Raw genomic sequence first — 13452 nt, 5'->3', positions numbered from 1 at the left:
CCTATTTTCCTGGTTCCTGAAGTCACGGTCAAAAGAACAACTGCCACACAAAGAGAATTAGGAAATTACCAAACACAGAGAAAATGTGAACAGGAGGAAAATGAGGCAGAAAGTTCAAAGGCAGCCAAATGAAATGCTCGTGTGAACCAGATCCTGCGCAATTAGCCACTAGGGGGAACAAGAGTCATGCTGCTTCATTAAGCTGTAGGTCGCTTTTAGCAGTAGGCCTGGAAGGGGATCCTTTCCCAAGCAGGCTGGGGATGCTCCAACTCGTTCCCTGTAGCTTTCAGATGGGACAAAGCTTTCCTGATGTTCAGCAGTGTCTCAGCTTCGTCTTTCCAGTCTGTGTAGGCCTTGGCACAAGCAGTTATCTATCTGTGATTAACCTACTATTTCACCTGCAGCACCTGGTAAGATGTTCTTTAAAAAAGACATGGGAACAGAGGGGGCAGGAAGAAGAAGAGGAAGAGACACAACTAAAGAAAAAGGGCAAAAAAGACAAAGCGTATGTTTTGGTGCTGACTCCTTTAAAGTAAAAGAGAAGGAAAACCACACACAGCTCATATGTAAACTCGTGTGTGAAATGCGGGGTGCCACACAGCCCACACGGTTAGAATCCTTCCTCTAGTAAGAAGGGAGGAATGGCAGAGGACATATAGGGAGATACAACTACATGAAGTTCCACGGAGTTCCACCCCAGCCCTTGGGGAAGAAGCTCCTCTCCACGTGTGTTCAAGCTCTTAACCCCTCACCATCCACAATGGTCACCCTGGGCCATGGCTGAAGCTGCCATAGAAAAATGAATGAGGCAAAAAGTAAAAGCCCCTCTCGGGTCACTCTCTGTCTGCTGCTGCTCAGGACACCAAACTGTTCAACACTATGGCTGGAACTGAATCACGGATAAACAACGTACCATAAAAATAACAAATAAGTAATAGTTTTCAGCCTGTAAACACAAGCCTTAGGTTAAATAGAGTTCTGAGTGGTACATGTAACTGGTAAGCTGTCCTCTAACTGGAAACAGGAACTCCCTCCTATTAGAGCTAGCTCAGCCTAAAGAGTATCAGATGTTACTCGGGCCTTAGAAGGTCTGAGACATAAACTCTGCGTGCAAGACAAAAAGAAGTCAAATGACTCATGACAGAGTTTGTTGTAATATAAATGACTTTTTCTGGCTCTTGGCTTTTACAGACTTGCCATTTTCAGATCTTGAACAGCTAACCAAGGCAGCTGGCTTCCTTAGCCAGTGTCCTTCATTTTGTGTATAAAATGCTGGCATTTACAAACTCATATTGCTCTGGCTAAGGGAGAGCAGTTTATTTTAGCACTGCAATCAATGCCATCATAAATCTTTCCTCTTCCAGCCCAACACTGGCATAGCCCAAACAGTGCTGCACGGATAAAATGTGAACCCATAAAAAAAGAGCATGCACCACAATGCTTAACCAAAGTACTACAACCCTTGTGAGCACACCTGAGGAAGCAGCGAATGTGCTGGCTACCCAGTCATTCCATGGGGGCAAAGGTATACAAACAAAATGAAAAGCAAAGCCTGCCTTGTCTCCCTTTCATGCAGTACAAGAAATATCCCTTAGATGGGACTATTGCAAAATTAAACAACCTTACAATCATGACCAGTAAATAATGAGTAATATGCCTGTATACTCAAAGCTCTTATAACAAACAGTCAAAGAAAGTGAGGATAGCTCATCACAACAAGACCCCACTTATTAGAAGAGTTTCAAACAGCTTAGCATCTTTACGGCCATTACTCACCTCTTTCACCTAAGCTAAGTGCCAGCTTCCAACCCAGAGACTAACACATACCTAATTTATCAGCTGCAAGGCACTCAAGCACAGTTTCTCCCAGTCCAGTCTAAAGACACAGCATTCAATACCTAAACTACTTACTAACAACAGGCAGGGAGACATCGGTCTGGGAACATTTCACAGACAATCTTATCCGACACTGTGAAAGCATAAGGAGTCTGACCTGAGGCTGCTGGACTCACAAGCTTTTTCTTGAATATATCCAAGAAGTTTAGCTCAGATTTGAGCTACGGGGCTGGGAAATGAGAAGATCTTCCAAATACAACACAATTATCATGCTCTGATTACCACCACCACTCTGATCCTTGACAGAACAAGATGCTTCCACCATGGCTTCCCCACTCAAACCCCTTCAGAAGATTTCTACACGGCCAAGGACTAAGTGGAAACTGTGTGAAAAACCGATCGCATGTGCCCATACAAACAGGCCCTACATGGATCAAAACTTAATGTCTGTCAAAAATATTCAGGGGAACGCAACCCCCAGCGCTGCTACACATTAAGTACATTCCCTGTATATTATCCTTAGCTGAAAACTGCACTTGTAAAACTTAACAATGCAACTCATTTTGCTGCTTATCCACTCTCGCAAGGCACAGCGAGATATGGGCACAATGCTGCTTTCTCCTTATTCACGTTTACCCACTGTTTTCCAACCCTGATGTGGAGGATTATCTTTGTGCAACAATCTGCAACTTGTGCTTTTCCATGCCCAGTTACTGCTTAGCCCTTCTGCTTATATTTCCCTCAAGAGTGATGGTTATGGACCAGGAAGTAATTTTATATGGATTCTCTCTACAACTCACTGCCCCAATTTCTAATATCAAATTATGTTTCAGAATGAAGTGCTGTGGGTGTCAGAAGTTGTTTCAGAACAGGAAGGTAAGCAAGAGTTGGGAGTGATTGTTAAACATCTATGTCCAAGAAACCAAGGAAACAAGAGCCCATGACTTATAATGACAAAGAAAGGAGGCTGAGAACTGGATTATAATTCCAAAGATGAGAAAAGCCAGTACGCTAATAAAGCCACTGGGATTTCTTGCTAGTAAAACTAATAGGGGAACTTTAACATTTAAAATCCTTGATTACATAAAAGGGAAGAAAGAAAAGTCTACTTTGTATTAACCACAGCAAAATGAAATGTACTGGAAGTGCTTAGATCATAGGCAACCATCAAACTACACAGATAGGGCAAACTGTGAGAAACAAAACCTTTCAGGCATCTGTAGGAGAAAATACAACGTAGTACAGATAAGGTAAAAAAGCTTCTTCAGAGATAAGGCGGCTCAGGTATGTCCCGGTGATACCAACTACTGGCATCAAATCCCACGACTCGGTAATCATAACGTCCTTCAAAAATGTATTGAAAATAAACCACACAAGCATTTCAGACAGCTACTGCAGAGTCTCTACATGCTTATGCTTTGCTACAGAACAGTCTGATCCCCTGCACTGACATAGCAAGAGAGCAAATCCCAGATGGAAAATTAATCTCACAGCATAGCCAGATTGAGTTTCCAATTCTCTAGTGCATAACTTGAAGGTTGTTCTGCTCAGCTCTTGAAGAGGCGAGGGCAAAGAGACTTCAACTTGTTTGACATCTCGAACATCATTTAAGCCAAATGCTCTGAAAAGGACGTTACTGACTACCGACAGTTACAAAGGATCCACGGTACCCCCTTTGTACTCATCATTCCGATAAAATATTGCTATCATGTTTTTCCTTGTCTAAATGGCCTGGACAGAAAGGGTGTCCAAGGTCCAAATGACTTCAGCCATGTCTTTGAGCATGTGGTAAAATCTGGCCTTAAAATAGAAAGGAGATGTATTACTGTACACTTTAAAGAAAGCATCTGTCTACTATAAGGACACTTTTATGGTTTCCTGGTATTTATGGCTTTCCTCAAGACAAGGCCAGCAAGCTAAAATAACTGTAAGGTACTGATGTTACACAATAATTTCTTCAACAAGATGATCTTAGTCTTGGTCTGTTTGGAAAACAATCAACTAATTGTACATCTCTTTACACTGACTCCAACACCATCATTTCGGGCCTTGTTACATAGATGTGCAACAGTTGAACCAGAACTATCCCATGCAGCGTGTTTTTTCCTGTTTGACAGGTCTTGGTAAGAGAAGCACTGCTGGTCCAGTAAGAGGCTCCATTTCTGCAGATTAACAAAACACAAACTCCTATTCTTTGCCAACATCAGCTGATGTGAGTTATTAAAAGCTAACAGGCATGACGATCTAAGTGCTGAGCCCACAGAACAGATTTTATTTAGACACATATGGTCGCTTCTAATATTCTCATCGGGCACATGCATGCAAGATATAAAAGTCAGGTGAAGTCAGTGGGATTGTGCCAATGCACAAACCTGGATGAATCTTCAATATAAACACTGAAGATTAAATACATTTTGTGGGTCATTTGAACACCTTGGAGGCCTTAACTGTCTTCTCAGTCCATCCTCATAAATGTAGGAAATAGCTAACAAAACCTTTATCACCATTCTCAGAGTTAATAAACAGGTAAGCCCACTGATTTCCCAACACAGCACCTTCCACCAGTGGCCAAACAGAAGGCCACACTTTGTGTCCCTTCACTAGTTTGGTATTCTGTTACCTACCTTTAGAAGAACAATATGGTCACATCTTTACCTATTGGGGACCATCATCTCCAGCTGCAGTACTTCTGTGCCAGGTACTCATATGTACGTGGTTGCAGTTCTGTTATAGTCAATGTATTACACTGACCTACTGCAGCTGCCTTTCCCCGTCATTAAAAGTTAGGAAGAAATCCCAAATCTGAACATTTGTGTGCTGGGTGACATTTCCATTGGCACATGCTAAGTATGCTCAAAAGAACAGCACCAAACAGAAGGCATTGGTTTTGTATCCTATTACCTCCAGTATCCACAACTCATTTCTGAATGGGTAATAACCAACGGCAAGAGCCATAACAGCCTTTATCATTTCAAGATGTGTCATCTACGGGCAAACTGTGTGTCAGATTCCTGTTTGGGCTCTGATCCAGCAAAGTACTTCAGCAGATGGGCAGCCCTGCTTGTCTTCAACTGAACTTCTGGCCTCCTTGAAAGTTAAATGATGTACCAAAGTGCTTGACTGGATCAGGGCACTGGAGTAAGATGGTGTCACTGCTCTGAAATCCTGGAGTAATTCTGATTTACATTAACTGAGAATATTGCATTATGATTACAGACCGCAGTCATCTGTCATTTGAGTGCTATATGACCTGCTGCAACAAACTTTGACATTTTCTTAGACAAGTTTTTACCTGTAATAATTTCAAGTGATATAAAACATCTACAAATCATCTAAGGTGACAATTAACCAAACACTACTGTACGTACTGATCTGATCATTCATCAAATGCATGACAACATATAGCACTAGATGTAGCACTCCACCAAGAACATTTAACAGCCGTGGAATTCTTTATCTGAGCTCCAGTATAAAAGCAGCCAGCAGGATGATATCAAATGAGGGCAGCCCCGCTTCTCCTAAAAGGACCTTGGGGACTCCAAGGAGATTTGTGTATCTGCGCTTCAACAGCACAGCAATGTGGAAATGTTAAAGTTAGCAAAGCAAGCAGTCCTCAAATGAGAAGGGCAACAGATGTCAACCAGTATCACATGTCCGTAAACAGCAACAAGACAGAGGGCACTTTTCTTAGTGCTTTTGTGAGAGCATCGAGCTCTCGGCTCCATCTCAGCTGTCTGTCTCCAAGTGGTGCTGCTTGTATGTGCGATTTAACGCCCACCAAGAGCCGACTTCCAACCACACGTAAATACCGTCCACTGAAGTCAGCTGAAAGAAAGTAGAAATGTTTTCATATATTTAATGCGGCTTTTGAAAAGTGAAAAAAAGAATCATAGTGAATGCTCTCAAACCAATTGAAAGCTCATTGTGTGCTTGGCAGAGACAGACAAGCATTTATATTTCTCAGCTTTAATACTGGAGGATCATCCTTAGGGCAAAAGAGTAGCTCTGATTCATCCACTTCTTACCCTTACTGCTAAGACTTCTGACACAAAGGCCAAAATATGCTAACTAAAAAGGCACTCTTTGTACCATAAACACTGCACCACAAGGAACTGGACAGTGGCCATCAAATCACTGCCTTTTAATTTTTCCCTCTCATCTATATTTCTCTAAAGATTTCTGGTAAGGAGGCAGCTGACTCTATACAAAAGCCAGAGGCATTGCCAGCATCTTGGTGGTTTCATGCATGCCGGGTTGAATCTAACCTTTTCGATGCAAGCACACAAAAAAAGCCCACACCAAACCATTTCAATTAGGCAAAGATGTATTTCAGTGTCAAAACACCATGGAGAGAGGTAAAGGAATGGAGTTCTGCTGCTGAATCACCGCTTTGAATCCAAGCCTGGCTGCAAATATTGAACACAATGACCACAGTCACTGAACATCCTTGCTGTTTATGTGGACAACAGCTTGGTTCTCGGCAAGCTGCACTGTCTGCATCACAAACTGTCCATGACATTACTTGATAGCTTTGCTGACAGTCAGAAGTGAGAACACACAAAATGAATGGACTGTGAAGATTCAGCTCTTTTCACCACCAGAACACTGTCTCTAACAATAGCTGTATCAGCTACGCACAGAATTTTCAAGTCTTTTTTTTTATGGAGCCTGTGCCCTTTCAATAGAGACTGATGATGATCGTATCCAGAAAGGAATTTAAAAGAATCACTGACATAAAGAGGCCGTACCCAGCCAATATGCTACCAAGAAAAGCAAAAGCCAATGCCCAGCCTTGCCCAAGAATTGCCTCCACTAAACCATGGACTCAAAGCATAAATGCACAAAGTTGGAGCTTCTGAAGAAAAGGAAGACAAGTTCACAGCACCTGAACACGCTATTTGCACACAGTGCGGTTCTGAAGAACCACGTCCTTCTCTGACTTTCCAAAACATCCAGATTAAGAAAATAGGAGAAAAACATCCCAATGTGCAACGAAGGCCCTTAGTAAAAGATGAATTAATTGGGTAAAGAAAGCCAACAAAATGATTAATTTACTGCTCTCCTTCATTATTATGTTTACACAAGTTGATTATAGCACTTAATTACTAATTTACCCTGCTCAAAAACAAGAGTGCTTTACATTTTTAATGAGATGAAGGAAGGCAATACTACCTAATTCAACAGGGAGAAGTCATTTTATTTCCTCTTTTGATTTCCCAAGTTATTACCATTTCTAAGGAAAAAAGCTGTCCTCTCCCTCATCTTTCACTTGGTTCTTCCTTTTGAAAATATGGAAATCAACTAGAACATTTGTATTAATTTCAATCCATGACCTGGTAATGCTTTGGAAGAGGAATAGATCAGATCATCAACCGAAGCATGTCTGCTGACATAAGTGGAGCTACGTGAAATTACAGAGACAGACTGATCCAGAAATGAAAATAGCCCCATCCTGCTAGTTCCGTCAGCAAAAAGTTGGGCAGTTCCAATTATTACCAATGCATCTTCTTAAGAAATGCTGTCAATTCACTATTGCCACTTGCTCCATTACAGAAGCTGCAGAGTAACCATATTGTACTAAAAAGAACCAACTTCTAGCTTTATGTTTTACATCAAAAATGAACGCAGAAAGTTACCAGTAAAATATTCTTCTCTTCCACGCTGACCAGTGAGAATGACCCACATTAGATGCCAACTCCAAAATAAATTTGCCAGTTTAATTTCAAACTGGCAATTTTATTAATTGCTTTAATATGCAATTAAGGAATAGTCAGTGGAGTGCTGAATTTTATAAGGCAATAACGCCGTTCCCTGGTGTACAGCTTTGTCCCAAAGAGCCCAAAAAAGAAAAGAAAAGGAAAGAAAGGAGCTGGACGATTGCCAAATCAAACAGCACCTTCTTCCCATTTTCAATTACATACAAGTGAAGCAGATTAATGAGGATATAGTGGAAACTTTGACATTTATTTATTGAACATTTTTACTGAGAAGGAATTGCTGCTGGCTCACTACACCGGAAACTATATTTTTACTACAGAAACAATCACATAGAAAAAAACCCAGGATCCTGCTGCTCCACATGGAAGGAACGGCGAGAACCAATAAATTGACCCATCTAAGCCAGAACCAGTGAGGTTATCCCATTGAACACGGCACGTGTTTGAAAAATCCCCCAAACTCTAGTAAATATTTCATAAATCCTTATGCTGTATGAGCTTTACACAGCTCCATCTTCTGTGCCAGCCCTGACCCAGGCAGGCTGTGCTCTGGTTCACAGAACAATAATGAAGGTACTACAAAACCTCTAAAAGGAAAAAGCTGTAGCAGGGGCAAATGAAAAGATAAACCGAACTGCAGGAAGAAATTCAGATTTTCTCCTTTTCCCGGAGATTCCGGAGACAAAGAACCAAAAGATAAAATGGGAAATAACTCTCACCGCAGCGCGTGTGGTTTTATCCTTTTTGGATAGAACAATTGTTTTAATTCTCTTTTACCACAGAGGAGAAGAATGCGGAGAGAGTAAATGAAGAGGAAAACAGAGAAGTCAACATTCTTTGAAGGAACGACATATGGTGACCAGGCACGAGATGGAGGTTATAAATCTTTCCTTGATAGAATTACCTAAAGATGAAATTGCAGCTCCAAGGGGCTCGAGCTCCTAAAACCACACACATCCAGCAGATTAACCTCCATGGCTACAAATTTTACAGTATCTTTCATTTCCAGTGTTTGTTTTTCCTCCTGCAAAGGCTCAGCATACTCAGAATTCTGTGACAAAAACAGACGTGGTGAACAAAAAAGCATGAAAATCTTCTCTGCCCAAATCACTTAAGAAGTTAAAAGAAATAAGGATTATAAGGAAGTATTGCATCCTGTAAATGGCCACTGCTGTATTACAGAAAAGAGAAGGAGCTGGGAGGAGCACGGAGACTTGTTTCCTTCTGAGAAGAAACTCATTTAGGGAAAAGCATATTTGTGTTCCAGCCATTATAATCAGTTGCCGAAGAAAGGGAAGTGTGAGCATCCAATTGCTTCACAAACGTGCTGACTGGGTTCAGCATGCAGCAACTGTAGGTAAATCACTCCCTGTTCCTGGAACAATAAACCCCCAAAGCAGCAACTTCCCCATTTCCAAATCCCAGTGGTGGAACGTCACAGGATTAAGGATCAAGACAGTACAGGAAACAGGACAAACAGCAACCACCAAAACCATCTACTTTACCCCTAAGGAAAAAATGGGCAATGCCAATCCATTTCCCAACCATTAATCTAGAAGTCTAACACTAATTACAGTATACGGTTACCATACGTTTCTTACTCTATACCATTTCTCCTAACCACAGACTTTCTCTGTACCAAATTTCCTGAGCCAACAGCAGATGGCTGGAGCAGCAGCTCTGTCTTGATGCCCCATGGCCCCAAAACACCCACAGCACCAGAACGCAGGAGCAGGGCGGCTCTAACGCCTGATGTGCACTGCAGTCCCAAAGCTTCAGTACTTCAGTATGCAGACACAACCCGAGATCAGCCCCGCTCCACAGGCTCACCAGCTCCCTGAGGCATCGCTCCCAGCAGCACTACTATGAATGCTTGGCACCGGTGTGCTTTACCTGTCTGTTCGGTAGTCAGCAGACCTGGTTAAATCCAGACAAGATTACCAGACGTGATCTTGAGGGACCTTGGTTTTGGGTGCTATTTCCAAGCTTTCCTGAAGATGCCTCGATTTTAGAGAATAGAGAACAGCAAAGCCAGGAAAAACAGATTGCTTTTAAGCATTTTGCTTTTGTCACATCCAAAAATCATTCTGAGAAATGTGACCAAAATCACTGGGAAAAATACAGTAAAAATTCCCCTTCAAACAAACGTAGTTATAAAGAGGCTACTGCTAAAAAACCTCACAGGGTGGTTGGTTGGTGGTTGGTTTTATTTTTGTATTTTTTGTTTTACTCCTTTACTGTTAGACTGAGCAAACAAACAGTTCTGGAAAACTCAATAACTGAGTAGGAAGCATCTATCAGAGGGCAGATAATAACTTCTGTTATTCACATAAACTACAGTGACACCGAATGCTTGCAGCAGCACCTCTATGAAAGGTTTTGCTTTGCAAAGAATGCTAGAAAAATAAGAGAAGGTTATTGAACTGCAAGGTTAGGTACCCATTTACCTACAAAGATGTTTGTATGCTTTATACTGTCCCTGACCTCAAGTACCTGAATTCTTTGGAAAATATTTCAACGTAATTGAAAACATTTGCTGCACAACACAGCTGATATTGCCATTGGTGTCACCTCTTCAACAACAACCTCATGAACAGACGCTAAGCCGAATCAGAGAGCGGCTTCTTCCCACCGCAGGTTTGGTGACTTGGATGGGGCCTCTCCTGGCTCCCAGCAATCACCACCAGCAGCGGGATGGAAAGAAACATGTCATAAACGTCCAGGGAGATGAATAACAACAGTCATTTCCAAGCTGCTTTCCCCTTTCCTGTTCCTGGGGGATCCCAAGGAAGCACCTGGGGCTGACCTGCAACTCAGTGAAACACAAGGCATTGCCCTACTGGCCAGCAAGAGCCTTGCAATCAGACCTGACATGAATGGAGAAATCAGATTCCTAATGCGGTGCTGAGGTGCTGGAATGAAATGTGATTTGTTTCTTTTTTTCTTTATAATCTGCTATTACTTTCTTTGATTCAAGAAAAGATGGGAAGGGACTGTATTTTTATAAAGACAGACTTACTTAATTTAAAGAGTTTTGAGATGTTCACTGAGCACATAATGGTTCAAGGTATCTTAAACCAGAAATGAATACTGCTTTAAATGAAGATAGAAAACAGAAAGGTAGGAATTAAACATGAGTTCCCATCACCAAAAGATGCTACTGAAATTGCGTTTATCAAAACAATCAAGATTTCCTTACAAGCAGAAATGCACATTGTGCAATCTATTTGTTCCAAGGGATTCATTTTAATGGAAGAATTCTCATGAAAGGAAGCTGTGCTTTCTGCTAGGAGAGGAAATGCCCTTTGCTGGCAGAACTGACAGGTGGGGAAACAGCTACAATTGTGTGCATACAGATGGTTCTTCAGGTTGTCACTTACACAAATGCAGTTAAATCATGCTTTGGCTGATCCACTGAACATAAAAGCATTACTGACACTTCTTCAACCATTAAAGGACTGAAATAGCACAAATAAACACTAAGTTCCACTCTCGTTATTAACTCTGAATTCACTACTACAAGACAAGAGGTGTAGGTGTGTTTTTTGTTCTTTTCAATTCTGTAAGTGCTATGGTATTTCTGATGTTTAATATTCCCCAATGTGAAGTGGGACCCGTAGCTGAGATGAAAGTGTGGCCGTCTTGCAGGAGCAGGGCCTTGCCAAATGCCCCCTTCTGTCTGTAAGAGTACACAGCCCAACCTCACAGAGAACAGCTTATTCTGCATGTCAGACATCAGTGAATCTTCTATACACATAAGTAACAGAGTTAAAACATGAGGGTGGAGAAAAAGAGATGCCGGCTCTGCAAACTTTTCCACTTGAATCAAAGCCTGTGCATAGTGCTGAATTTCCAAAGGTAAAACATAATGAAAAAAGCAGTAATTAAAAATAAAAAACTCAGGTGCTGCCTACCTGTATAGATGCAAAATCCCCCGAAGCACAAGCTCCAAGAATAGCAGCACCCACCAGGACAGACTCCACTTCTTTGGACAGGACAACAGGTTTGCCTATACAGGAAGAAGTCACACATCTGTTAGGAAGAATAAAGCAGTGCAGCAGTAGCTGCTCAATGAATAATTAAAGGTAAGAGAGAAAAAGAAAGAAGGAAAGACAAAGGACTTGAAAACTTCGTTCACAGCTCTGTTCATACAGTACAACCCACTGCAGATGAACGTTAATCTGTGCTGGGTGGTTCCGGGACCCAAGAAAAATGCAGAATGTAAATAAAACAATGTCAATATTAATGCAGAAAGCATCAATACGTAAATGAAGAGCAGCGGTTAATCACCTCAAAGCACTTGGCTGAAAGCTGTTACCCACACCTCCAAACCAACCTGAAAACTGAAAGTTGACCTTGAGGGGCAGCGCGGGTGGAAAAACCCCTTTCTGTTTCTTTTGTAATGAACAGCAAAAACCCAAAAGGTTGTTTGTGTTCGTTTTTAAATGTATGCCAACAAAGCCCGGCTGTTTTTGTTGGAAGGTGGAAAAATATAAATAGTGACCTTTCACAAGCTGTGAATGAAATAAAAGAAATCTTATCTTCCAGTTGTACAATATACTTGAAAAGAAGATTAAAGCCCCAGAAAAATAAAAGAAAATACAATGAAAAACTTTGCATGTTTTGCAGTAAAAGTTATGGAACAGTTTCATCAGCCATGGGTGCCATCGTACTTTTCCTCTTTTCAGCAACCTGTGCTATCAGGGTAAAAGCAGAAGGAAAAAGAGCATTGAACCACTAAGATCTGCCTGAAGTCTCAGTTCTTAGAGGTGCCTGAATGGTGTGAGTGTAACAACTCCTCCAGCTGCACTTCAGATGCTCATCCCACTTAAACAAAGGATTGTACATCCCTACAGTATTTGGCACGTGTGTAAATTTCCATTACTGAGATAACCTCATTGGATGCATGATGATGCAAATATGGAGGTGGGAGGAGGACTTCCTTCTCCAAACAGCATCAGAGATATAATGCTCCTGTGAGCCAACTGCAAGATCAGAAGGAGCTGAAAAGGGAGGGAGATGTAAGGAGAGCTCTGAGCAACTCCTACAGAGAAGCCAAATACATGCTTTTAAAATGGGAAATCAAATTCCTAATATAAGAACCAACTACCAATGCAAAGCAAGTCCACCTTGCACTCCAGGCATCTCCTAACATACTGATATTGCTCTGTTCCCCTGGTTTAAAGCTGCCTACAGTCATTTTCCAGTGCCATAGCACTCTATGCCATTTCTGCCTATAGTTAGCACAGACGGTGTGGTGCAGAGAGAAATTGAGTACAGTGTGGGCTTGTTGCTGGACTGCTGGAATGGCTACCAGCCGTGAGCCAGCGCAACCACAGCACCTCTCGTGTTTGTCTGAATTACAATAAACACATCCACCTTAAAAACAAGAGCTCAAAATCAAACTCCTGAGCATTCCTCCTGCTAAGGTGGCTCATGGCTTGGGACTTGGGTTGGCAAATGGCTTGGATCAGACACAGACAGCCTCACATGAACACTTACAGCCACTCGGCTGCTCACCAGGCACTGAAGCAGAAAGCAATTTAAGCATTTTAACCCTAAAACTTACTGCACATTTCCTGCGCCATCAGAATGAATGCAGAATTCTTACCAAGCAAACAAAAAGATGGAGATACTTTTTAAGTGGCCTGTAAAGTTATCTACTGGGTGTCTGCATGGCTGAGTCATGGGCATTTGCAGCTAACAATAATATATTCAGATTTTTTTTCTCGTGAAAGAATGGGGGATTGATCCTGGAATGTCAGTTATTTTATCTGATAGGCTCAAATGAGTTCAGCACAACCGAGAGCATTTCACTTAGATGAACTCTGACATCTCTTGTCAGTCACAGATTTTACAAATGGGGGAGAACTCCAGACTGCAAAAGGGCCTTTTTGTC

The 13452-nt window shown here is 41.7% G+C and overlaps 1 protein-coding gene across 49 annotated transcripts in view; it reads right to left on the bottom strand.

The window, feature by feature from the left end:
• The window catches only part of FGGY (FGGY carbohydrate kinase domain containing), a 264789-nt gene that overhangs the window by 12948 nt on the left and 238389 nt on the right, over positions 1–13452 (bottom strand). For 24 of the 49 annotated variants that reach the window (XR_014932893.1, XR_014932895.1, XR_001556977.3 and 21 more), the window contains 2 exons: positions 11468–11562; positions 8458–8604 (listed from right to left, as the gene is read on the bottom strand). Coding sequence is in view for 21 of the 49 variants with exons in the window: in XM_085511854.1 (XP_085367980.1) it covers positions 5563–5661; positions 11468–11562 (194 nt within the window). In the remaining 28 variants the exon portion in view is untranslated. Of the gene's footprint in view, positions 1–4085; positions 5662–8457; positions 8605–11467; positions 11563–13452 lie in introns of those variants that run through there. The other 25 variants (XR_014932903.1, XR_014932900.1, XR_014932904.1 and 22 more) reach the window with 2 other exon arrangements.

This window comes from Coturnix japonica, chromosome 11 (genome assembly GCF_054131305.1).
Source record: "Coturnix japonica strain WE chromosome 11, WE-NBRP24, whole genome shotgun sequence".
In the NCBI taxonomy this organism is placed as follows: domain Eukaryota; kingdom Metazoa; phylum Chordata; class Aves; order Galliformes; family Phasianidae; genus Coturnix; species Coturnix japonica.
Note: the sequence above shows the minus strand (reverse complement) of the source record. Positions and strands in the feature narration are given on the sequence as shown.